Source organism: Phaethon lepturus, unplaced genomic scaffold, assembly GCF_000687285.1.
Source record: "Phaethon lepturus isolate BGI_N335 unplaced genomic scaffold, ASM68728v1 scaffold7591, whole genome shotgun sequence".
NCBI classification, from domain to species: domain Eukaryota; kingdom Metazoa; phylum Chordata; class Aves; order Phaethontiformes; family Phaethontidae; genus Phaethon; species Phaethon lepturus.
Genome location: NW_010518482.1, coordinates 88750 through 109067, shown reverse-complemented (window position 1 = coordinate 109067; position 20318 = coordinate 88750). Strand labels below are relative to the sequence as shown.

Sequence of the window (20318 nt, the reverse complement as noted above, 5' to 3'; positions counted from 1 at the left end):
GCACTGGGTGGGAGGAAGCAGGAGGAAAGAAATACTACAAGTAATAAAAGAACCAGGCTTTGAAAATGTCAGATCCAAGGAAGAACCTGAGAACCCTAGAATTTCATCCTATTCAACTTATTGCCTCCCCTTGCATATCCCACTGGCAACCAAATCCCTAAGGGAGCTGAGCTGCTGTTAATAAGTCTACCCTAGGAAAGGAAAGAAGTCTCAGCTCATCCAGCCGCAATAAAATCCAAGTGGATTTGCACTTGTATAAATCCAGGGAGAATTCTCTCCTTCCAACACGATGGTATACTCAATACATACATGCAGTCTCAAGCCTCAAAATCAGCAAGTAAAATTCCTGATGTCAGAGAAAGACTATCCATGGTGTGAAATAAAATGAATGCTGTCTAGCAATCCCATCTCGCTTGCTCGTTTACAGCCCACTCATGTCTCACTTCCCAAAGCATTCCAACCACCAAGAGTTAAAAATATAGCATGAAAAAATATTTTTTTCTCTCTCTGTGTACTGAATTACCAGCTTTTCATTAAAACCCTGGAGAGACCCTTTATACTTAAAATTGCAACATTTACAAGCTGAGTGCTTTTACTCATAATTTCAGTTTCTTTCCCCAGAATACTTGATCTCTCTCTTCAATTTGCAGTTATACTTGTTTCAAACATCAATTGTTAACTCTAGGGTTTCTCTGGGGACACAGCATCCAACAACACAGTTTTCAGGAAAGTCTCTCTGAGCCACTAAAAATGCAGAGAAGAAACTCCAAGCTGTAAGGAACAGGGGAGAAGTGGCCAGAACACACGACCACCGGTGCTGTGCAGCCCCAGCGCTGTGGTTCTTCTTTAGGGTCTATGCTGCATCCTAAATGACCTCTAAAAACTTCCTGCTCTATTCTGAAATACTTGTATCTCTTTAGTGATTTTCTAACTTTTCAAAAAAAGAAAAAACTCCTAATAAAATACAGGTAACGGAGAATACAGCAAAACAACGCAGATCCTCAGAAATACTGGCTTGCAGAAGATAAGGGGAGATCGAAAAAATACCCTAAAAGTAGTGTTTTTATGCTAATCACTTTATCAATCACTTCTTAGGGGTAGTGCCAGAATGAACTGATGGGCCCTCAAAAATACCTGAATTGCTTCCTTTATGCTTTAGCTCCAGTACTCTTTAGGAAATAACCTTTTGTTTGTCTCCGCTGAGTGCCAGTTGAGGGTAAGGTGCCATATTCCTACTTCAGTGTCTGAAAAGTTTTGCCTGCTTTGTCGTCTGAAATGGATACCACCATCCGTACACAGCTTCCACCACAAATTATGTGCAGCAATGTTCTTCTCCCGTGTTGCTGCCTGATAGCCACCAGAATCTCATGGTTGGTACTGTTTAACTAGAAGCAGCTGTGTGATCAAATGGAGGCAGCATCTGCTGTGCTAACCTAAAGGAACATAAACATCTCTCTCAGCCCCTAAGTGTTTCCACAGGTATAAGGTCCACATCAGAAACCATAGTTGTATGATGGACTTCAGCATCTTCTGTGTATTAAAATAAAAAGTCACAGTATTTGTATGCATTAAAATCCAGCAAGGTTGCCAAGAGACTAATCGTCAGGTACAGGAAGAATGCCAGGAAATGTAGTACCGCGAAATGGTACGTCGGCCTGTGAGACCTGGCAAACCCCAAGAGAGTTAATTATTACTTTATTGATAAAGTTGAGGACTTTTAAAATGTTTGGCGTTGCTTTCTTGACACAAAGAATTAAAGGTTAGGGCAGTTTGCTCTCTCCAGCACAACCCCTGATGCAAGCAAATCTATTGCAATCAATGGGAACGATGCCTGAGTAAGGCCAGGACGCTGAACCGGTCTCTGTTCATCGTCCTGTTATAAGGGCTGCCTGGGCCACTGAATGCCCCGGCTTCTCCCTCTCTCCTGAAGGGGAAACAGTACAGTGCTTTTGACAATGTTGAGCTGAGCTTTGAGCTTTCTGTCCCATGTGAGCGGCAGTGTCTAACGGTGCAGAGAATATTCCAAGGGACTGTAATTCGGAGACAATTTTTTTGTCTCTTCTCCCACACAGAAGGATACTGAGTAGTCACTGGTTTACTGTTGTTTGTTCAACTCTGTGACGGTAGCTGCCAGTCGTAGACTGGTGGCCTGTCAGTGTAAGTGAGTGCTGTGCACATACAACAAACGTGGTCCCAGTTTCAGAATTGTTAGAGCCTCATGACAAGAAATAGCAGATACGCATCACAAGCACACAGGCAAGGCGTCGGCTGAGACAGCGAACAATTAACTTCCTATTCCAAGCTCTAAATGAGGGATGAGTAGGAAGGAACTACACACCATCCATCCGGGAGGACAGGAGCACTCTCCAGTGATGTGGTGGCACACTCCCCCGTTCTGGCACGGGCAGCGCAGTTCACACTGAGCTCCGTGGCTGCCGGTGGGACAGCGCTCTTCACAACTTTGTGGAGAGAGAAGGAAAAAAAAAACAAAGAGGTCATTAAAAAGAATGTACAGGAGACAGTAAATGAGGAAAATCCACAACGCAGGTCATCATGAGAGTCCTTATGCAAATTATGAAACCTCAGTAAGCCTCAGCTGGCATCACCCATTAGCCAAGATTCCTTTTATTTCTGCTGGGGTTATTTATGTGCCATGAATCCAGTCCTGTAAGGCCGATGCATGTGTGTAATCTTTATGCACGTACCAAATTCCACCCATTTCAACAGGGCAACTCAGATCTGTTAAAATAGCCCGGGTGAAGCCCTCGATGTGAATTATATGACATGGCAACAAAAGAAACTGCAAATAGAATAAAAGAATTGGATCAAAATGCTTGAAATTTCTCCAGTCGCTACTAAATATTAACATGTGCAGTGTATAATGGACTGGCAAGAGCTCAACATCATTTAAAGGCTATTTAAGCTCATTGGGTCTCAGTACTCATGGGGGGCCAATCTAAGGCTAGTCCCTGCAAAAAACAGTGTCTCCTACATTTGCACATTGGTGCTTTTCAGCATCGCTTCTTTCTCTAATCCCAGGTTCTGAAACTCTGGTAGGTTCTTCCCCTAACTGACTATCCTCTGATGAGGATGTTCATACAACGTATCGGTGGTTGGCCCTGCAAGTCCTTACTGCTGAGTACTGACATATTAATGTCAATGGGACCACTCCTAAGCAGAGTCTTTAACAGTGAGTGCTTCCAGGAATAAGGTAACAAGTCTATAAGGAAATCAGGTACTAAATAAAATATTCAAAAGGCACATCACTTATTTATGAGGGTTAATATTGTCTTTATTTTTTACCTTCCCCTTCATGCAGGTCAACAAATAATATTAGACTGCAAAAGTATTAAGTCACCTGTGATACATCTCCAACTGAATTCTCTTTTCCCCTTAAATAATTTTGAAAAACATAATTACTTCAGAAACTACTGAAAGATCTCTAATGAGAACTGATGTTACACTGTGGGCAATATTAAACAAGGAACTATTGCTTGCTGTCCTAAAATTAATATGCAGATTTTGTGAATCCTACCAGTAAACTTCCAGTGTGGTGGATGGGGATTTAGCTACATGACTCTCGTTAAAGTTAATAGGAGTCACACCGCTAAATCCCGGCTCACTATGCTGAAAATTTACCCCCTCGATAGTAAGCTGATATAGTTAACAGTAATGCTTCCTCAGTTAGATTGAAAGTCAAATAAATTGGGGATGGTAAGTCCCATTTGATACTGTGCCGGACTGCTAATGAGTTGTACATCCAATTGCTTATAAAAACTCAACAGTAATTTGGATTGTATTCACATACTGAAATTAGGAACAGGTACAGTTGTTGTACAAGCCGGAAAATATAATCGATTTCTAAGTTCACTTTAGCACTAAATTTTACTTTATTATGCAGATAGGCATAATTAGCAGCAAACGAAGAGATTTTTCCTTTAAGTCTCTCTGAAATTCTGTTGCCCGATTTCTACAACGGAAAGTGCGTAATATAGAGATTGTGTGAATTTTGCCAATTACTCGTTGCATGAAAAGCGGTCAAAGCGAGGCTGTTAAACGACGCGGAGTAAAATACACCTGTCACCGAACTTACAACACCCCCGTGTATCCAGGAGCACAGTGACATTCTCCCGTTCTATGGTCGCAGGTAGCTCCGTTGTGACATTGGCATTTAAACTGGCAGCCCTTGCCGTAGCTGCCGGGGTCACAGAGCTCTTCGCAGCGCCATCCTCGGTACCCGGCTGCGCAGACGCAGGCGCCCGTGATGGGGTTGCAGAGAGCCTCATTCTGGCACTGGCAGCGGTTGCTGCAGTGGGGTCCCCAGTGATCGCTGTCGCAACCTGGAAAACATTCGGTCATTTGCCAAGAGGATTAGGAAAGTGCATCGCCAGCATCTCATCTCAGCCTCTCGTGCTTAGCGTGGCAAGCAGGCAGGGCACTGTCAATACCAGGAACTTTCTAAAGGGCCCTCAAACTTTCTGAAACTGTGCCCCTGATCCACCAATGAACTTCAGCATGCAAGGAGACAGCAGCGCTAGTTATATACCTAAATTTGAGGACTTGTTTAACACCCTTATTGGATCAGGACCTAAATCTTTTAATATCCTGTTTCTCAGTGCTCTTAGATAGCTGGAAGGAATCAATTTATAGTGGAATTAGATGCAGAGGATCACATCCTTACTGCAGTGTAGTTAATGGCAGGTAGTATTGCCAAGCAAATCCTGTAGATTTAATAATATCATCAAATATTGTTTCTTTGCACTGTTCCCATAAGATAATAAATATGATAATCTAAAGAAGGCTTTCTCCTTTGGTGGTTTTTGTTTTGGTTGTTGTTTGTTTTTTGTTTTTTCCTGGAGTAGAGAGATGTTAGGGAAGAAAATAACACTGGAGATGGGATTTCATGAGACTGACCGGGCTTAGGGATGAAGTTACGGAGTGCGTATGTCAGGTAATTTTTGTGTAAGTAACAGTATGTACTAGCACTACAGAAGGGCCCCCAACCCTATGGCCTTGATACGGAGAGGAGGTTCCCTGCACAGTGCACTAAAGCGCAGTGAGAACCCTTCACAGGACAATCCTGTTTGATCCCTTCTCCCTGTTCATGGACCATACGCAGGATGAGAGAGGGAAGTCAGCCTTACAGAAACAGCTTGACCCTGCTGTGCTATTGAAAGAGCAATCAGCACCTGCAAAACCCCGCATGCATACAAAACAGACAGCTCTAGGCAAACACCCAGAGGTTAAGGTTTCCTCAGGAAATGGTCAGCAGAAAAACAAGGATTTTTTTCAGCAGTCCTACCCTCCATTTATTAGCCGTTCAATATAGCTACGTCAAGGGTGAAGAAAATCGTCATTCCATTCAGTATAGAGTCGCTGGCAAAATCCCTGGTAAAGACACAGTTACGGATCATTTTCCAGGTACGGTCGGTTGTGCTCAGAGCGCCGGTTTCAATTATACCAACAACTCTTCTGCCAGCGTAAAATCCACTGCCATGCAGGAAACGAGTGCGTAATCCCAGCAACAGAGCCGTCTACACAAATTCTTTTGTAAGCTAATCCCCAGGTGACACTCGCTGCTTCTCAGGCCTGGATCTCTGTTTCCAGACTTAGCAAGGTAAATGTAAAGCCCACTCTAAGTCCGAAGCTCTTGTCCTAGAAATTTCAGATCCCTCTCCTTCTATGGCACATGGTTATAAACCCACACCAGACAACTATATCTATGAGTTAATTTTGGCACTCTTTTTGTCATTCTCCTTGAGAAGTGGGATGCTTATGGGTTGGTCTGAGGATATGCAGCAGAAAAAGAAGAGAAAGAGACTTTACTCAACTATCATTGCTGGTTACCGATTTACAAACTTGTGTTTCTTGAGCAACAGGGTTAAAGGCCAAAATAAACCCCTGAGAAGACAAGCCCAGGGTCTCCAGAAGTATCTGCAGGGTCTTACAGGACACACATGCAGAAGAAGATGGTTTTGTGTCTTGCAGAGAGCAGAGCGTGCAACATACCCCTGTGCATAATCCTGCCTGTGCTTCACACAAGATACTTTATTGCTTTGCCTCATTTTTCCCCACAGCTGTAAACTGGGATGATAGTTCCTCACTAACACTGCTGGGAGCTGTGCAAACAAAATCTTACTCTTTATAAGTCTTAAATTATTACTGAGAATCTATGGAAAGAGATGATCTGTCTTTATTTCACGTAGACATTTGCTAAGACTCTGTAAGCCTTCTGGGGCAGGGAGCAAATCTGCCGAAGCTGATAGAGTTTCCCAGCAATTTCCATTCCAGAAACACTGATTTGTTTTCCACAGGACTTGGACATCAAGGGATGCAGTTCTGCACCTCCACAAAGGGTACAAATCTGAACCACACAAGCATAACCGATAGCCCATCGCATGGGGAAGTAGAATGCAGGAATCAAACTTAACCCTGCCTGCTTCAGGGACTTCATTCCTACCTTTCCACACTCACATTAAAGCCCTTACTGCCAGACTGTGGGTTGCTCTGGGCTGGTATAATTCCAGCTGCAATTAATTTGCTTAATATGAATGAATAACACTCATTAGAAGATGTGACTTATATCCTTGGTCTTGCATGTCTCAGGTGAGTGCTCCAATCATCAGATTTGCCTGCTGAGTTGGTGTTTTTCACTTTGAAAGAAAGTGAAGGAGAAAGCAAACCTTTTATAGGAGGCAAAAACTGTTTCCCATCATCAGCTCAAGCATCTTGTTTCACATTTACAGTGTCTGCCCCAAACACAACTCCTTTTATCTTATTTGAACACTTATTTACTATTTATATTTGGTCATGTTTCCTTTCTCCCAAATGTTACTCCACAATCTAGCCAAAGGGAAGAGCAAAATGCTGAAGTAAAGAGCAGAAATCCCTCTAATCGGTTATAAAATCATAAAAAAACCAAATCTGGATAATAAAAGAAGCCTGCAGTGACCAGAAAACCAGCTGGCACTTAGGCAGATTTTTCCAAAGGCTTCTAAGTACAAGGCATCAGTGAGTACACATCGCAATATTCAGTATGTTTAGCCCAACGTAGCTAGCCAAAATGTTTTAATTATCTGTGAAATAAAACAGCTTGGCATACCAGATAGCTACTAAGAATGTGAATTTCAAGGGGATTTATTAGGGAGAGGACATAAAAATGAGGATTAAAGTACATCTGAATGCCCATAGAAGACACAGAAAAAAACAGAATTACAAAAAGATGGGGCTTGTACCGTTTCTCATTTACAATGCCTGATACAGCCTTTGCACTTCTTAGGCTCCTTTTTGTGTTCTTAAAACTACAAGCAGGTTTTGACTACGGTTCTCTAAGTGGTTTGAAGCTGGAGTCATAGTATGAGTGTATAACCAGGGCGAACATCCTGCTGTCTCTCTAGTGATGGGATCATATATACACAATGACAAGTTGACCTCTTCTAGATTTAAGTCTTTACCTCAGATGGTAAAGATCTTCTGCTTTTAGCTATCAGTTTAAGCCTATATATGTCACAATGAGCAAAGCCATTTAATGTGGTATCAATTCATCCACTGCTGATTAATTGCAAAGGGAACTGACTGAAAGCCACTGGCAATGTGCTAGTGTAAAATTTGTCGTAATGAAATATCGTCCTCACCTGATTTTACACTGCAGTAATCTCACATGAAAATAAGATCTTTGTTGCTAAAAGTTTATCAACTGCTGTTGGCTTTCTTCTCCCCTTTCCTATTGCAGTGATTCCTATTGCAGTCCCATATTGCAGTGACAGACTGTGGAGTTGCAAGTAAATTTTTACCTATGTGATTTCATTCAGACATTATGTGATATCTACGTTGTGCTAACTCATAGATCTGCACTGTGGTAACTTCTGTACCTTTACAAAGGTAGGCAGATACGGAATTAAATCCAAGTACTTATTCATACAGGTAATTCCACTGAGCTCAATCGGACCACGTGTGAGACTACTCCAGTGCATGAATAGCTATGGGATTGGGATCTAGTAGTTCCAGTTAGAAAACTAAAAAACAGAAGAAACCAAAGACTTCAGCAACCAAGACGTATTTTTTTCTATCTACATCAGTGTGGCAAATCCTAGTTGGTGTGTGATAGTGATTCCAGTTTCTGAGATACAGGGCAAAGCAGCCTCAGAGCCACAGAAGCCCGCTGCTCTTCAGGACCATCAGCACCACTTGTCCTATGGGCACAGAGAGGCCATTTTAAAATACAACCCAAGCCTAGCACACTTTAATCCTGCCTTTGTTGATAGCCTCTATGTGTTACCATAATAGAGATAAATAATAATAGCAACAACGTGTGAACAGAAAGCTGATTAAAGCTTACACAAGAGCTATACTGTAAATGCATATGCCATTAAAAACGTCAAAATGATACAGAGACTTTAACTATACCATCAATAAGAAAAGCAACCTGAGAGCGGTGATGTCAGGGAGGTACAAATGCTCCCTTTAGACCGCATGTGTGGATGTCAATACCATGAGAGATGAGTCTGAAATAGCTAGCGCTCTCTTGGGAGATGCCACATTAAAGGGAGCTGCCATATTTCAGGTCACATGCTAACATTCCCCGGCAAACGTGCTAACTTACTCACTTTTTCTCCTTCGAAAATATGACTAGAGATTAATTGCCACCAATAAACATGAATATAACTCTGTAAAGGATGATGCTGGGTGCCTAAGCATAATTACAGTTGTCTGCATGCAGTAGTATGGCAGGTGAAAGATTCATCCCTCCGTGGAAAGCTTGCTCGACACAGCAAAAGTGTTTTCTTCCTCTCTGCATCCCTACCCCCAAGCCGAAGCCTCAGTGGCTTGTTGAAGTGACGGCTAATTAGAGCAGGCTCTGCATATCCACCACTATAGTCGCACGTGACATCCTGTTACCAATTCTGTCCTGTTAAATACACAACGAGGACACATTGGAAGTGCTGCTTCACTCCCAAATGGCTGCTTTCCTCTCTAGGAATGATTAGTGAATTGCTGTGTTCTGGGTCAATAGAGCTACACAATATTTAGTGCAGCAGCACAAGACGGACACCGATGAAGCAAACACACAAGTTTGAAAATTTAGCAGATAAATAAAGGACTCCCAAGGAAGTGATGACATTTATCAAGTGACTAATCCCAACAAGAGAGAGTCAAAAGTGCTCTTCTATCACTGCAAAGTTACACTATTAACATGAAAACGGCATCTTCTATCACAGCAGCACCAGAATCTGTGGTCTTCAGGACTATGTTTATTTTGTTCTCACTAGCATAAGCCTGCATGTCTCTCTTTTTATAGCTAGTGACCAGGCCTTTATTCTAGGTGTGCAAAGTCAAAGGGACACTCATAACCCTTCTGCCGAAGGCACAGTTGAAAAAAGTCGAGTGGTTGCTTTTCTTAGCCCACAGACTCAGGACCATATTTGGCTGACAGTGATCTTCAATTTATCCTGCTTTAAATGAATTTTCTAAATTTGCTAAAGCAAGACTGTAGCTCAAAGTTAATAACCGCCAAGAGCTGCGGTCAACAGCTCAATGTCCAAGTGGAGACCAGTGATGAGTGGCATTCCTCAGGGGTCGGTATTGGGACCGGTGCTGTTTAACATCTTTGTTGGTGACACGGATAGTGGGATTGAGTGCACCCTCAGCAAGTTTCCTGATGACACCAAGCTGTGTGGTGCAGTCGACATGCTGGAGGAAAGGGATGCTATGCAGAGGGACCTTGACAGGCTTAAGAGGTGGACCGATGCGAGCCTCATGAAGTTCAACAAGGCCAAGTGCAAGGTCCTGCACATGGGTGGGAGCAATCCCAAGCACAAATACAGGCTGGGCAGAGAATGGATTGAGAGCAGCCCCGAGGAGAAGGACTTGGGGGTGTTGGTTGATGAGAAGTTCAACATGACCCTGCAATGTGCGCCTGCAGCCCAGAAAGCCAACCATATCCTGGGCTGCATCAAAAGAAGGGCAGCGATACCATAGAACAGGTTGCCCAAAGAAGTTGTGGATGCCCTGTCCTCCGAAGAGTTCAAGGCCAGGTTGGAATGGCCTTTGAGCAACCTTGTCTAGTGGAAGGTGTCCCTGCTCATGGCAGGGGGGTTGGAACTAGATGATCTTTATAAGGTCCCTTCCAACCCAAACCTTTCTGTGATTCTATGATTCTATGAATAATCAATATTCTGGGATATTTCCAAATTCAGTTTGAAATGTTTAAATGAGATACTAGCCTTTAAAAAATGCAAACAAGGAATAAAATTAACTTACTAAATCTAGGAGGACATAGTTTAAGATAGATTATTTTACAATTTATTTTGAAATTAGGGCTAGATTCCTTTTACTGCTGTGGAATGATTATATGAATACCAATTAAGGTGAAATGCAGCCTGAGCTCTGGGTGTTGGGTTTTTTTTGTCTCATTCAGTTTTGGAATCTGATTGGGCTTTAAACAGTTGGGCCATCTAATGCAAAGCAGGCAAAGAAACAGCAAAAGCTAAAACATGTGCCTGGACGTAGTGAATAAAAAATAAAAATAATCAATTCACTTTTTATTCCCTGCACTTAGCCCAACAGGAAAATTATAGTCCCTGTATTGAGCTGGTGTCTGCTCACTGTCCAAACATGATTAATTTTGGCCCAGTTCAACACCTTTGGAAACAGAAGCCAAGCCTGCAATAGGTTGAAACAAGGTGCATGAAGAGGGAATGCCCTCACAACGACAGTTCACACCACTTTGTGTTTGGCTCTGAGCAGTGCTGAGCCCCTCACGTGCTGGCACTGCAGGTAATACCAATCCACGTCTAAAGGCATGAGCCAGTGTATTGAAAAATCACTTGCTGATCTGCTTGATTGTAAACCAAAAAAAACCTGTTTGTCTTTTAAGACTGTTTACCCTCAGAATTTCTAACACATGTTTATGGACCATGGCTGTCCTCAATATAACCCAGATTTTCAGAAATTCCCTTCAAAAATGTTCTTACAAGTGCTTGAAACCAACATTTTAATTCTATGATTTCAGAATGGGGAAACCTCATCCATACAACAGACACACTAGTGGGTACAGGCAGATTAGGCCACACTGCTCAAACTGTAGCTCATTTTCATCTTCACAACCATATGAAGATACTGATAACCTACCACACAACAACATGTCTTGCTCAGGTCTTGCAAATGAGAAAGGTCCTTCCTTTGCTGTCAAAGCAACAAATAGATTGGATTTCTGTAAATAAATACTTTCTCAGGGGACATTGAAGTTGACAATAGATTTTAATAAATAATCCTGCCGCAAATATAATTAGATAGATTATCTGAACTGTGCCACAGGCAGGTAGTTGGTAGCATTTTCCGCTGTAAGATGCTTTGTCCAGTCCCTGACAACTTCTCTATTACGTAGAATTTGCCACCTCCAGTTTCAGCTTCAGGCTTACTCAGTCTGTTGGTGTGAGGAATAGAGGAAAGGGAATTTTAGCTTAAATCAGTAGCTAAAGCGGTAGTTTTTGCTTGTTAAAGTACATTTTTATATCCTTTTCACCAACAAGCTGGGACACATTCCATGTGTCCAGATCAATAGCTTGAAGTCTGGCAGAGCACTGTCCCACACCCAGAGGTGTGCTCAGGTGTCCCCAGTGAAAAGCCACCTGTACCTGATCAAACTATAAAAAATGCAATTTGCAGACACTCAGTGCCACCTCTGGATAATTCATTACCTACATTTCTCAAAGATTTCATCTGTATTAAAAGCAATCTGCAATTAAAAGCTTCAGGGACTTAGCAGGACTTCTCTTACAATTGTTCCTAGTGGTAGCCATGGACCACTGGTTGTTTAATCTCCATGTAGTAAGTGGTCCACAGAGAGGATGACAACCTCTACTCTTAGTCCATTACCCACAAGTCAGAGGTTTGTTCTGGTCCATGCTGATGAACTGTCTGTATATCAGCTTGATGACATTCTCAAAGGGAGTTTTTGTATTTCTCCATTTGCTTTTTAAGGAAAAACGAACCATCAGGGAACATCACACATAAATAAGGCATTTGACTTATGAAGCTGGTGTCACAAAAATAAGAAAATGCCATATTAAAGGTTGGAAGTGCAGCAGTAATTCACTACTTGAGCCTATGATTATGATATTTTCTTTAATTATGTGAGCACAGGCTACCGTCTACATGCCCTGGCATTTTCTGTCTTCTGAGCTTGCAGCTTTGTGGCCTTACGGTTCCTAAACATGGGTTTCTGTGCAACAGTGTATGCACTAGCATTTTTATCTCCAATGCCAGACTCTCAGTCAGAGCATAACCAACTATAATGAAGAAAATGCCAGTCCTAATGTGTATGTCTCTAAGACTGTACAGAGAATATATTTTGCATTTGTAAATATGCATTTATAAAACTATCCAGCCAAGTGGCAAAAACTGGAGGTTAATCGGAGGCTGGCAGAACTTGCAGTCAATGTAATTTTCCAAGTTTATAGATCAGTCTTCATCAGATAGAAAGGAAAAGATGGGAAGGGAACATCAGCTGATTTCTCCCAAATTGGACAGATTATTACTCACAGGAGGAAATTAATCTAATTTTGTGTTTGTTTCGGTTTTTTTCATAGAGACAGGAGAACAGCTTTTCATCCTTCAAGAAAGATTGTACTGATTCTCCCTGAAGTTAGTTGTCTGAATCAGATAAGAAACATGTGGCTGATTTAGGTCATGATTTAATCTCAGATGATGATCTCATTAGTCATTGACTCTCCAACATGTGGTACCTAATTTAATCACACCACTTTAGAGACCCTGCAGTTTATTTAGTATCCTCTGAGGAAACATTTTCTTTCCAAAGTAATCCTTATTTAAAGACCATTCCAACAGTACCCTGTAGAATGTTTAGAACAGTTACCTAGTTGTACATTTTTAATTTGGATAAATGAAAACAAAATCACTGTAAGTCAAAAAGAAGTTGAGTATTCAGATGTCAGCCTTGTCAAATCCCGTAATGAACTCAATATATTTAGGAAGCAGCAAAATGGGAGGAAAAACTTCTACTCCTGACAGATATCAAAGTGTTGTGTTTTCAGAATTTCCATCATGAGCTGTTTTGACAGAGGCTTCAAAAGAAGTGAAAATTGGAACACAAAAAAAACCCTGAGAATATTTCTTATTTCTTTTTGTAGAAATTACTGCTCAGTTTAATGAGCCTTTAACTCTACTGACACTCTAGATGTTACAAGGAGTTTAAAACCATGAAACGCTTCATAAGGGAGCGACAACATTCTATACAACACTGGCGGCTTGTCTTCTCATTATAATTTTTTTAGAGAAGATGCTGCATTCTTTAAAAATTTTTTTTACTGTCATATTAATGGGAGGCAAAGTCTGTTCTTTAATTAGAATTTTACTGTGGTGAATTAAAAAATACATGGGCAGAGTATCAAGAGTCTAATAAAACTAAATGAAGATACTATCTTTCCTCTGTATGAAACCCAGCAGTCTTTGCTCTGGCAAAACTTCCATCAATACTTCATTATTATTTTCTAGGACAGGATTGTAATAATAAGATCTGCAAGTAACTTACTTCCAAATTCTGTCTTCCAACTGGGTGAAACATTGTCTCTCTTTCTCTCCCTCACTCAACATCTATAACGCACTTAGGATATTTTCATTGACTAGATCATGAAATTTCCCTGTAGTGCCTCTGCACAGAAGTACTGTCAGTTTTGCCTGCAAGAAGGGGTAGAAACATTTATGTTCTTTAGCTGCCTGCTTAGCAAGGCAGAGGTGTGGGAGCAGAGACAAACCCTCTTCTTCTCAGTTCATTAATGCCAGTTGACTCCGACACAGTTCAGGGCAGATCCATAGGATCAGTTCGGCACCTGCAGTAGGCTAGTCATGCTGGATGTCCTTCAGTCGCAGCCTCACCAAGCTCCCTGCAACTGCATAGGAGAACATGGTCCATCACCTGAGGAATCTACCATGCTGAAAGTAATCTGATCTGGCCACTGAAGCCACCTTTCCACCTTCTGTGACGGCAGAGTAGTGTTAACTGCGCAGGACCGAGTGGGATCAACCCCGTTGGGCAAAGCTCTCAGGGAGATGTGCTTAGCTCTTTAGTTTTCACAGCACATAAACTGAGTATCGGAAGGTCACCCTGCTGATGTTTTGCCAGAGATGCAATATACCTTTATTTGCAGTTAAAGCAGTGCTTAAAGAAGAAAAGCTTCTTGTCACTAAACCGGCAAACGTTAGAGAGCGTGTTCCTTCTCACTCCCATTCCCGCGCAGGGATGTATGTGTCCCTTCACCTTCGACTGCGTAGGTCAGCATGCCGGCTGACCTGAGCAAAAAGATTGGCCCATCAGTGGATAAAACGGCACTATCGAGATAAGCATATGGAAGAAATGCTACAGCTAGCTAGCCAGCTTCAAACTGTACCATAAAAATTCACCTTCAAGGGGACATATAAGCACATCCCTCATGCATAACATAAGACACAGTACAGACTCATCAGTCATTTTTAAGGCGGTCAATAAGCAATTTATTTTATTGCACTGATATTGAAACCCAAAGTAAACACTGTGGATTGTGGTACTTGGTTTTATTTCCAACAGTGTAACTGCAGAGTAAAAAGGACCTCTTCCTCCTCTTTGCCTCGGTCCCATCCTACCATCTCCTACCTGTGCACTGCTTTTCAGCCAAATAAAATTGGCTTAAAGGATGTTCTGCCCCAGTAACTGAATCTAGGAAAAATCTTCCCTTCTCTAGCATGAATTCTGTTACCTAAGGACTTTGGGAGAGGATTAGAGCAGTAGAAGGCCTGGTGGCCTTTGAAATGGGGCTGTCTCTTAGATCTGAAACAGTTCAAAGGCTTATAAAAAGCTATGTGCAGGTATCCGCACAAGCTACTCGCTGTTCTCTTTTCTTCTAGGCATACTTGAATCTTCAGACGGCTGCTTAATGTTACCTAATGTCTTCAAAATATCTTGAATACACTCCTGTCTTTCTCTTATAAACCATTAATAGCAATGTCCCTTTCAGGGACATAAAAAGATGCATTTTTTTTAAAAAGTCCTGCCCTCTGTAACCCAGTAAAAACTAGAACGTTCACTAACTAAAACCTTATTGCGAGACTCAGGACAGTGTCTGCAAAAACTTTTTTCCATATTTACTAACAGAAAATACAAAGTCTGAAACTATTGGGAAAGAAAAGTCAAAATACTGAAATACTGGAATATAATGTCCTCTTTTTCACTGCACTCAGGCACTGAGATGTGGGATGTTCTGTTAATAACAAGATACTCAGAGGGGTAGGCAAAAACCATATCGCTTAAATAGCAGGAGTCAAAGCATGGATAGCTGTAAGTGGGCAGTGGATGGCAGAGGACACACGCTCCGGCACCAAGAGAGTTTTATGCAGTAAAATCCCCGTGTCCCTAAAGCAGCTCCTTAGACTGCAACCCTGCTGCAGCTCTTCTGCACCACTCACTTAGGATGCTAATGCTGAGAGAGCAAAGCAGCCGCAGGTCTCGTACCGTGACCCAGCAGTTTGTACTCACATCGCAGCCAGCAACAAAATGCGCACAGCCCAAGCGCTGAGCGCAAAATAAAGCAGATGCGGCTGCCTGTCTCCCTCCGGCTTCCTCTGCATATCGGTAGGGCTTTGGTTTCGTTCAGGGGAGCCAGGCAGGAAGATAAAGTCTTGTCTCATAAATTATTGAGATTGGTTGTCTAAACCTTGATATTTTATTTTGACTTCCAAACATGTTCAAATGCTGTTCGCAGAAGCATAAATTAATGCCAATTTCTAAAGCAGAAGTTGCTCTAAACTGGGAAATGAAACTTTTTGTTATGATGTTAAAAACAGACAATTCTTAAGCTGGTTTACATTTTGAAAAACAGGATGATCAAAACTGTTCATCCTCACAATCGCTTATGGGTTTGCTGCACTGAAATGTTTTGACAAAGTCACAGCCACGTGGAAGCCAGTGCTTTCGGAAGAGTCTCACCCAGTGTGGATTACTGCGTTAAGCAATCAAATGTCAGGCAGGCAGAAAACAGTAAATCATGACTCCACATGTTTTTTCCTCATTGTTTACAAACAATGTGGTTTAGTGCCTCCAGCACTATCAGTGGGTCAGGTCCAAAGAAACCAGGAAAATTCACAGAGCAGCTCAAGTCCCCGGCTCTGCTGTGTGGGTTCTTGGAGGTTCAGTCTCACTTACAGCAGTCCGAGAAACTGCCTGTGGGAAACAGCTTTCTCTCTGGATTAATTTAATTTCTCTCTTTTTTAGTGACAACTGTCACTGAAAAGTAAAAAGCAAAACAGACATACGTGACTTCCTGGCTGGATGGCAGCAGGGAAGCGAGCGGGATTTTGCTGGAAGGGAACACGGCATCTGTGCTTTACGGGTTTTAAATGCCAGATCCCCTGCAAGGTTCAGAGCTCTACGTTTGCCTAGTGGCAGCAGAGCCATATTTTAAAACGCCACAGGAAAAAAGAGGTTTTCAGACAAGACCATCATCGAAAGTGTCCACCGACCATGCTGTACCCGTCACAACAAGCATCCTGGACTCAGGTCAGTGCCCCTTACACTCAAGGAATTCCTTTCTGTTGACTCTAACGGTCTCCGATGGGGGCTGGCCATCAGGGGCTGTTAGTGCCACCCGGGAAAGGACACTGATGCCACAGCCTTCACGTTTCCTTTGCTAAGCAAAGGTTCTCTGCTTTGCTTCTCTGCAGAGCAAACACTGCACCCCCCCCCAAATGTTAAATCATCGATGAGAAGGAAATGACATGACCCCAAAAGAGACCATTTTCCTTGCTGATAAACAGGATCCACCCAGGGAAATGTTGAACACTGCCTGATCCTTGTGTAGACGGTGATTGTGTAGTAGATAGTGATTTAGGAGTGCTGCTGACACGCGTTCACAAATCTGATGGCACAGGAAATTAGCATCCGACCGTCTCCCCCCCGCCTTCGGAAGAATTTACTAAATATAGCTCACCCTTTAAATATTTAAGGCTATCTGCAGAATGTTGTTGTTTTCGAAAGGGTTTTTTCCTGACTGGATTTTCCTCATCAGGCTTAGTAATCAAGTTGTTTTATTTGGAATGGATAATTATTAGTTGAATAATTAATTAGTCAGAGTACATTACTAATTAAAATTCCAAGTATGCTGGTATAATAAAAAAATGACAATATGCAAGAATTTGGGTTCTAAATTGTGCAATAAAAGTAAAATGTGTAGGTTTTTTGCACATTTAATAGAATTGCCTCCATCATTAAAGTCCTATACAAACACTGACTAATTCTCATGGTCCATTTATGAGCTAGGAAATATACTTTATCCCCATTTCATGGAAGGGAAACTGAGACAGTCGAATTACATTAAACTACAAAGCTACCCAGAAAGCAAGCGGTACCACCGAGATAGAACTGCTCCAAGTTCTAAAGTCTAAATTTATGCTATAAATACTTTATAGTATACTTCTTCACTACATTTATAATTCCGTGCTGAATGAAACATATGAAAGATTATTCTTTTATGTATACAGGGATTAATTTGTGTTTTTCTCTCATCAAAAATAGTGATTAAAAAGTGTAAACTTGGTACGAACGACATCACCGGTATGCAAACTGGCATGGCGCAGGGCTTGGTGCAGACTTGAACGTCCTGGGGACGGTACCCAGCCAAGATGCCCCGCTACGTCCCGAGCAACACCGTTTCAGCCAGGTCTAGCTCGGCAAGTGAGGCTAAGTGACACTCAGGCCGCATCTACGCCGCGTTCGGCGACGTGGCTGCGGCACGCACGGGCCTGTTGAGCTGGCCGCAGTCCCGCTCTGGCAGGCAAGGAGAGCAGTGAAGCTTCAGCAACGTTGGCTTTAACATGGGCTAGGCAAGAATCCCCTCCGGAGCCGTGTTGACAACTTCACCGGTAAAAGCCCTCGCTACCCTCGCCTTCACTACTACTGGCAATTGAAAAGGCTGGGTGGGAAGAGCAGGGCTGTCTGCTTCAATTGCCCCTCTGATTGCAAAGTCGATGCAACCGTAATAAATGCTTATTCAGCATAATGAGATTCTAATTAAAGATGGCTAAAACAGTAATCACTTCTTCATTTTCTCTGCCATCCCCCGAGCTTCCAGAATCAAAACAAGACAGAGGCTGGATGCACAGAGAAAAGGGGCATTTCTTGATCCAAGGCTTTCCCAGCTCTGTGAAGCCTTCCGGCTCGCCCCAGAAAACCACAGAAGAGAAATTGAAGAAAATCTTAAAGTCTTCCATTAACACAAACGATATATAGCAGTTCAGTAAAGAGGCTCCACTTTATTTGATTTTCTCTCCTGGTTTCACAGGTCCCAGCTCTACCGTTCTCCTTAAGGGAACGCAAGATTCTCTGGCCACAGTTTGTTTCTCTCTATTTTCTTCCATCACCATTATCATTTATATTCTTTTTTATAGGCTTGTGTTGATCTCCTTACTCACTTGGGCTCTAACAAAGCAAAACCCAAGATAAGTTACACAATATTTGCTGCAAGATTTTCTACAGACTGCCCTGGGACCTGGTATGTTTTGTTTCCGCGTTGGTTGCCAGGGTCACAGAATTGGAATTTTTGCAAGGCGAGGGATTAAAAAGGCAGTAAAACTGCACATATAGAGACTGTTGGAGCTTCTTCAAATATTTGTTAATTAGAATTGTTAAATGCACGAAGAATTAAGTTAATATTGTACCAAAAGGACTTGTACTTACAGAGACTTCATAGCTAGCAAAATTTAAATACTTTATTGTTCTGTAACTTACATATATGCAGACTCCTCTATTTGGCACATCCTTAATTTCTGTCAAACTAAAAGAATTCTAACATTTTCCATCAGGGAGTTGGTGTAAATTCTGAAGAAAGCTTAAAAAAACCTCTACTGTTGACTCATTTCACTCATTCCTAGTGGATGTGAAAGAAGGAAGACCTGAAAGCAACATTATGAGCCCAAGAATTATCCTCGACTCTTGAAAGGCACACAGAAAATTAAATTGGGGTGTCAGTATTAAGGTCGTGGAAATTATTGGGTCTGTGCACTTAAAAGATTGAGAAAGTGACTTCCCACTGAGACTTGAGAACACAGGTGCACATAATTTTAAAAATCTGTATATGTTTAACCTTTTAAATTTTCCAGCAAAGCAAGGAAGTTGTTAAGGAACTGCAGTAAACACGGCAATTTAGTCAGCTTCCTCCAGGCTATATCTCACAACTTTCCAATTCTTTAACCCAACAGGTCTGTTGGTTGTGGAAAGACTCTTTGGCAGCTAGCAATACAGCAACTAAACAGAGTTGAAAGCAACACGGGAATGCTTTTTTAGCAACTACATAACAAAATCTCTTAATTCACCGCAGTGGTGGCTCTGGCCGTCAATGTTTGTGGTCATTCTTGAAACCAATGTCCTGTTCTCTGCTCTTCCTCCTAGGAATTGCAAGACGACCTGCGTAGAAGAGCTGAGGCCAACTTTTTAATAGCAGTCTGGAAAAGGATTCAATTTTTAAAAGTCTGGTGTCAGTTGCTGTGCAATGTTTAAATACAGGGCTCTACAATCGACAATGTGTGATAGCACTATTGTTTACAACTTTCTAAAGCATGTCAGAGAAAAACAGAGATTTCAGGGTGTTACTTTGGCCTGCTCCAGTCAAGTGACTTCAGGCTAACTCTTAGACCTATGGAAGCTTAAAACAAGTATAACCTCATAACACAAATACTCTGAATTTCATTAAAAATCAGAATACCACTTGGCTGCCGAGGAACAACAAGCACATTTCATGCCTAAGCTAAGTAATTCCATCTTCTAAGCCTCTGAAAAAAATAGTAATCATATCTCATCATAGCTACACTTAGAAAGAGAACGTTGCAATTGATTTCCGCCTGTCCTCCAATTACAGGCATCCACTGTGATGACTGTTTACATCTCACTTACGGCAACAGGACCCAGTGGTGGAGTAGGGCTACCACGCTGACAACTGTTCTATACACATAGCAAATTTTACAACAAAGACTTATAAAGCAGATACGCTGATTAAAATCCTGATCCACAGCCCACTGAAATGAAAGCAAAAGACACCACTTGTTTTCCAAATGTAGCCTTATAACCCAATTTATCTTCAGATTTGTTCTGGCAACAGACTGTCTAGCTGCCACCCACAAAATATCGCCAGGCTGAATCTTAGTAAAAAAGATTTGAAACTGTTGATCCAAGTCCTTGTTTTCTCAAGTCTCAATTATTGTAACCTTTTCCTTGCGGGAGATCTTTATTACATCCCATTCGGAGCACAGCTCACCCCAAGTGTAGCTGCCGGCAT

General features: G+C 41.9%; 1 protein-coding gene across 1 annotated transcript in view; it reads right to left on the bottom strand.

Annotated features, from left to right (window-relative positions):
- The window catches only part of LOC104628233 (multiple epidermal growth factor-like domains protein 11), a gene marked incomplete at its 5' end in the record, with an annotated part of 188795 nt that overhangs the window by 81257 nt on the left and 87220 nt on the right, over nucleotides 1-20318 (bottom strand). The window contains 2 exons of the mRNA XM_010296747.1: nucleotides 2339-2459; nucleotides 4094-4340. Of these exons, the coding sequence (XP_010295049.1) occupies nucleotides 2339-2459; nucleotides 4094-4340 (368 nt within the window). The remainder of the gene's footprint in view (nucleotides 1-2338; nucleotides 2460-4093; nucleotides 4341-20318) is intronic.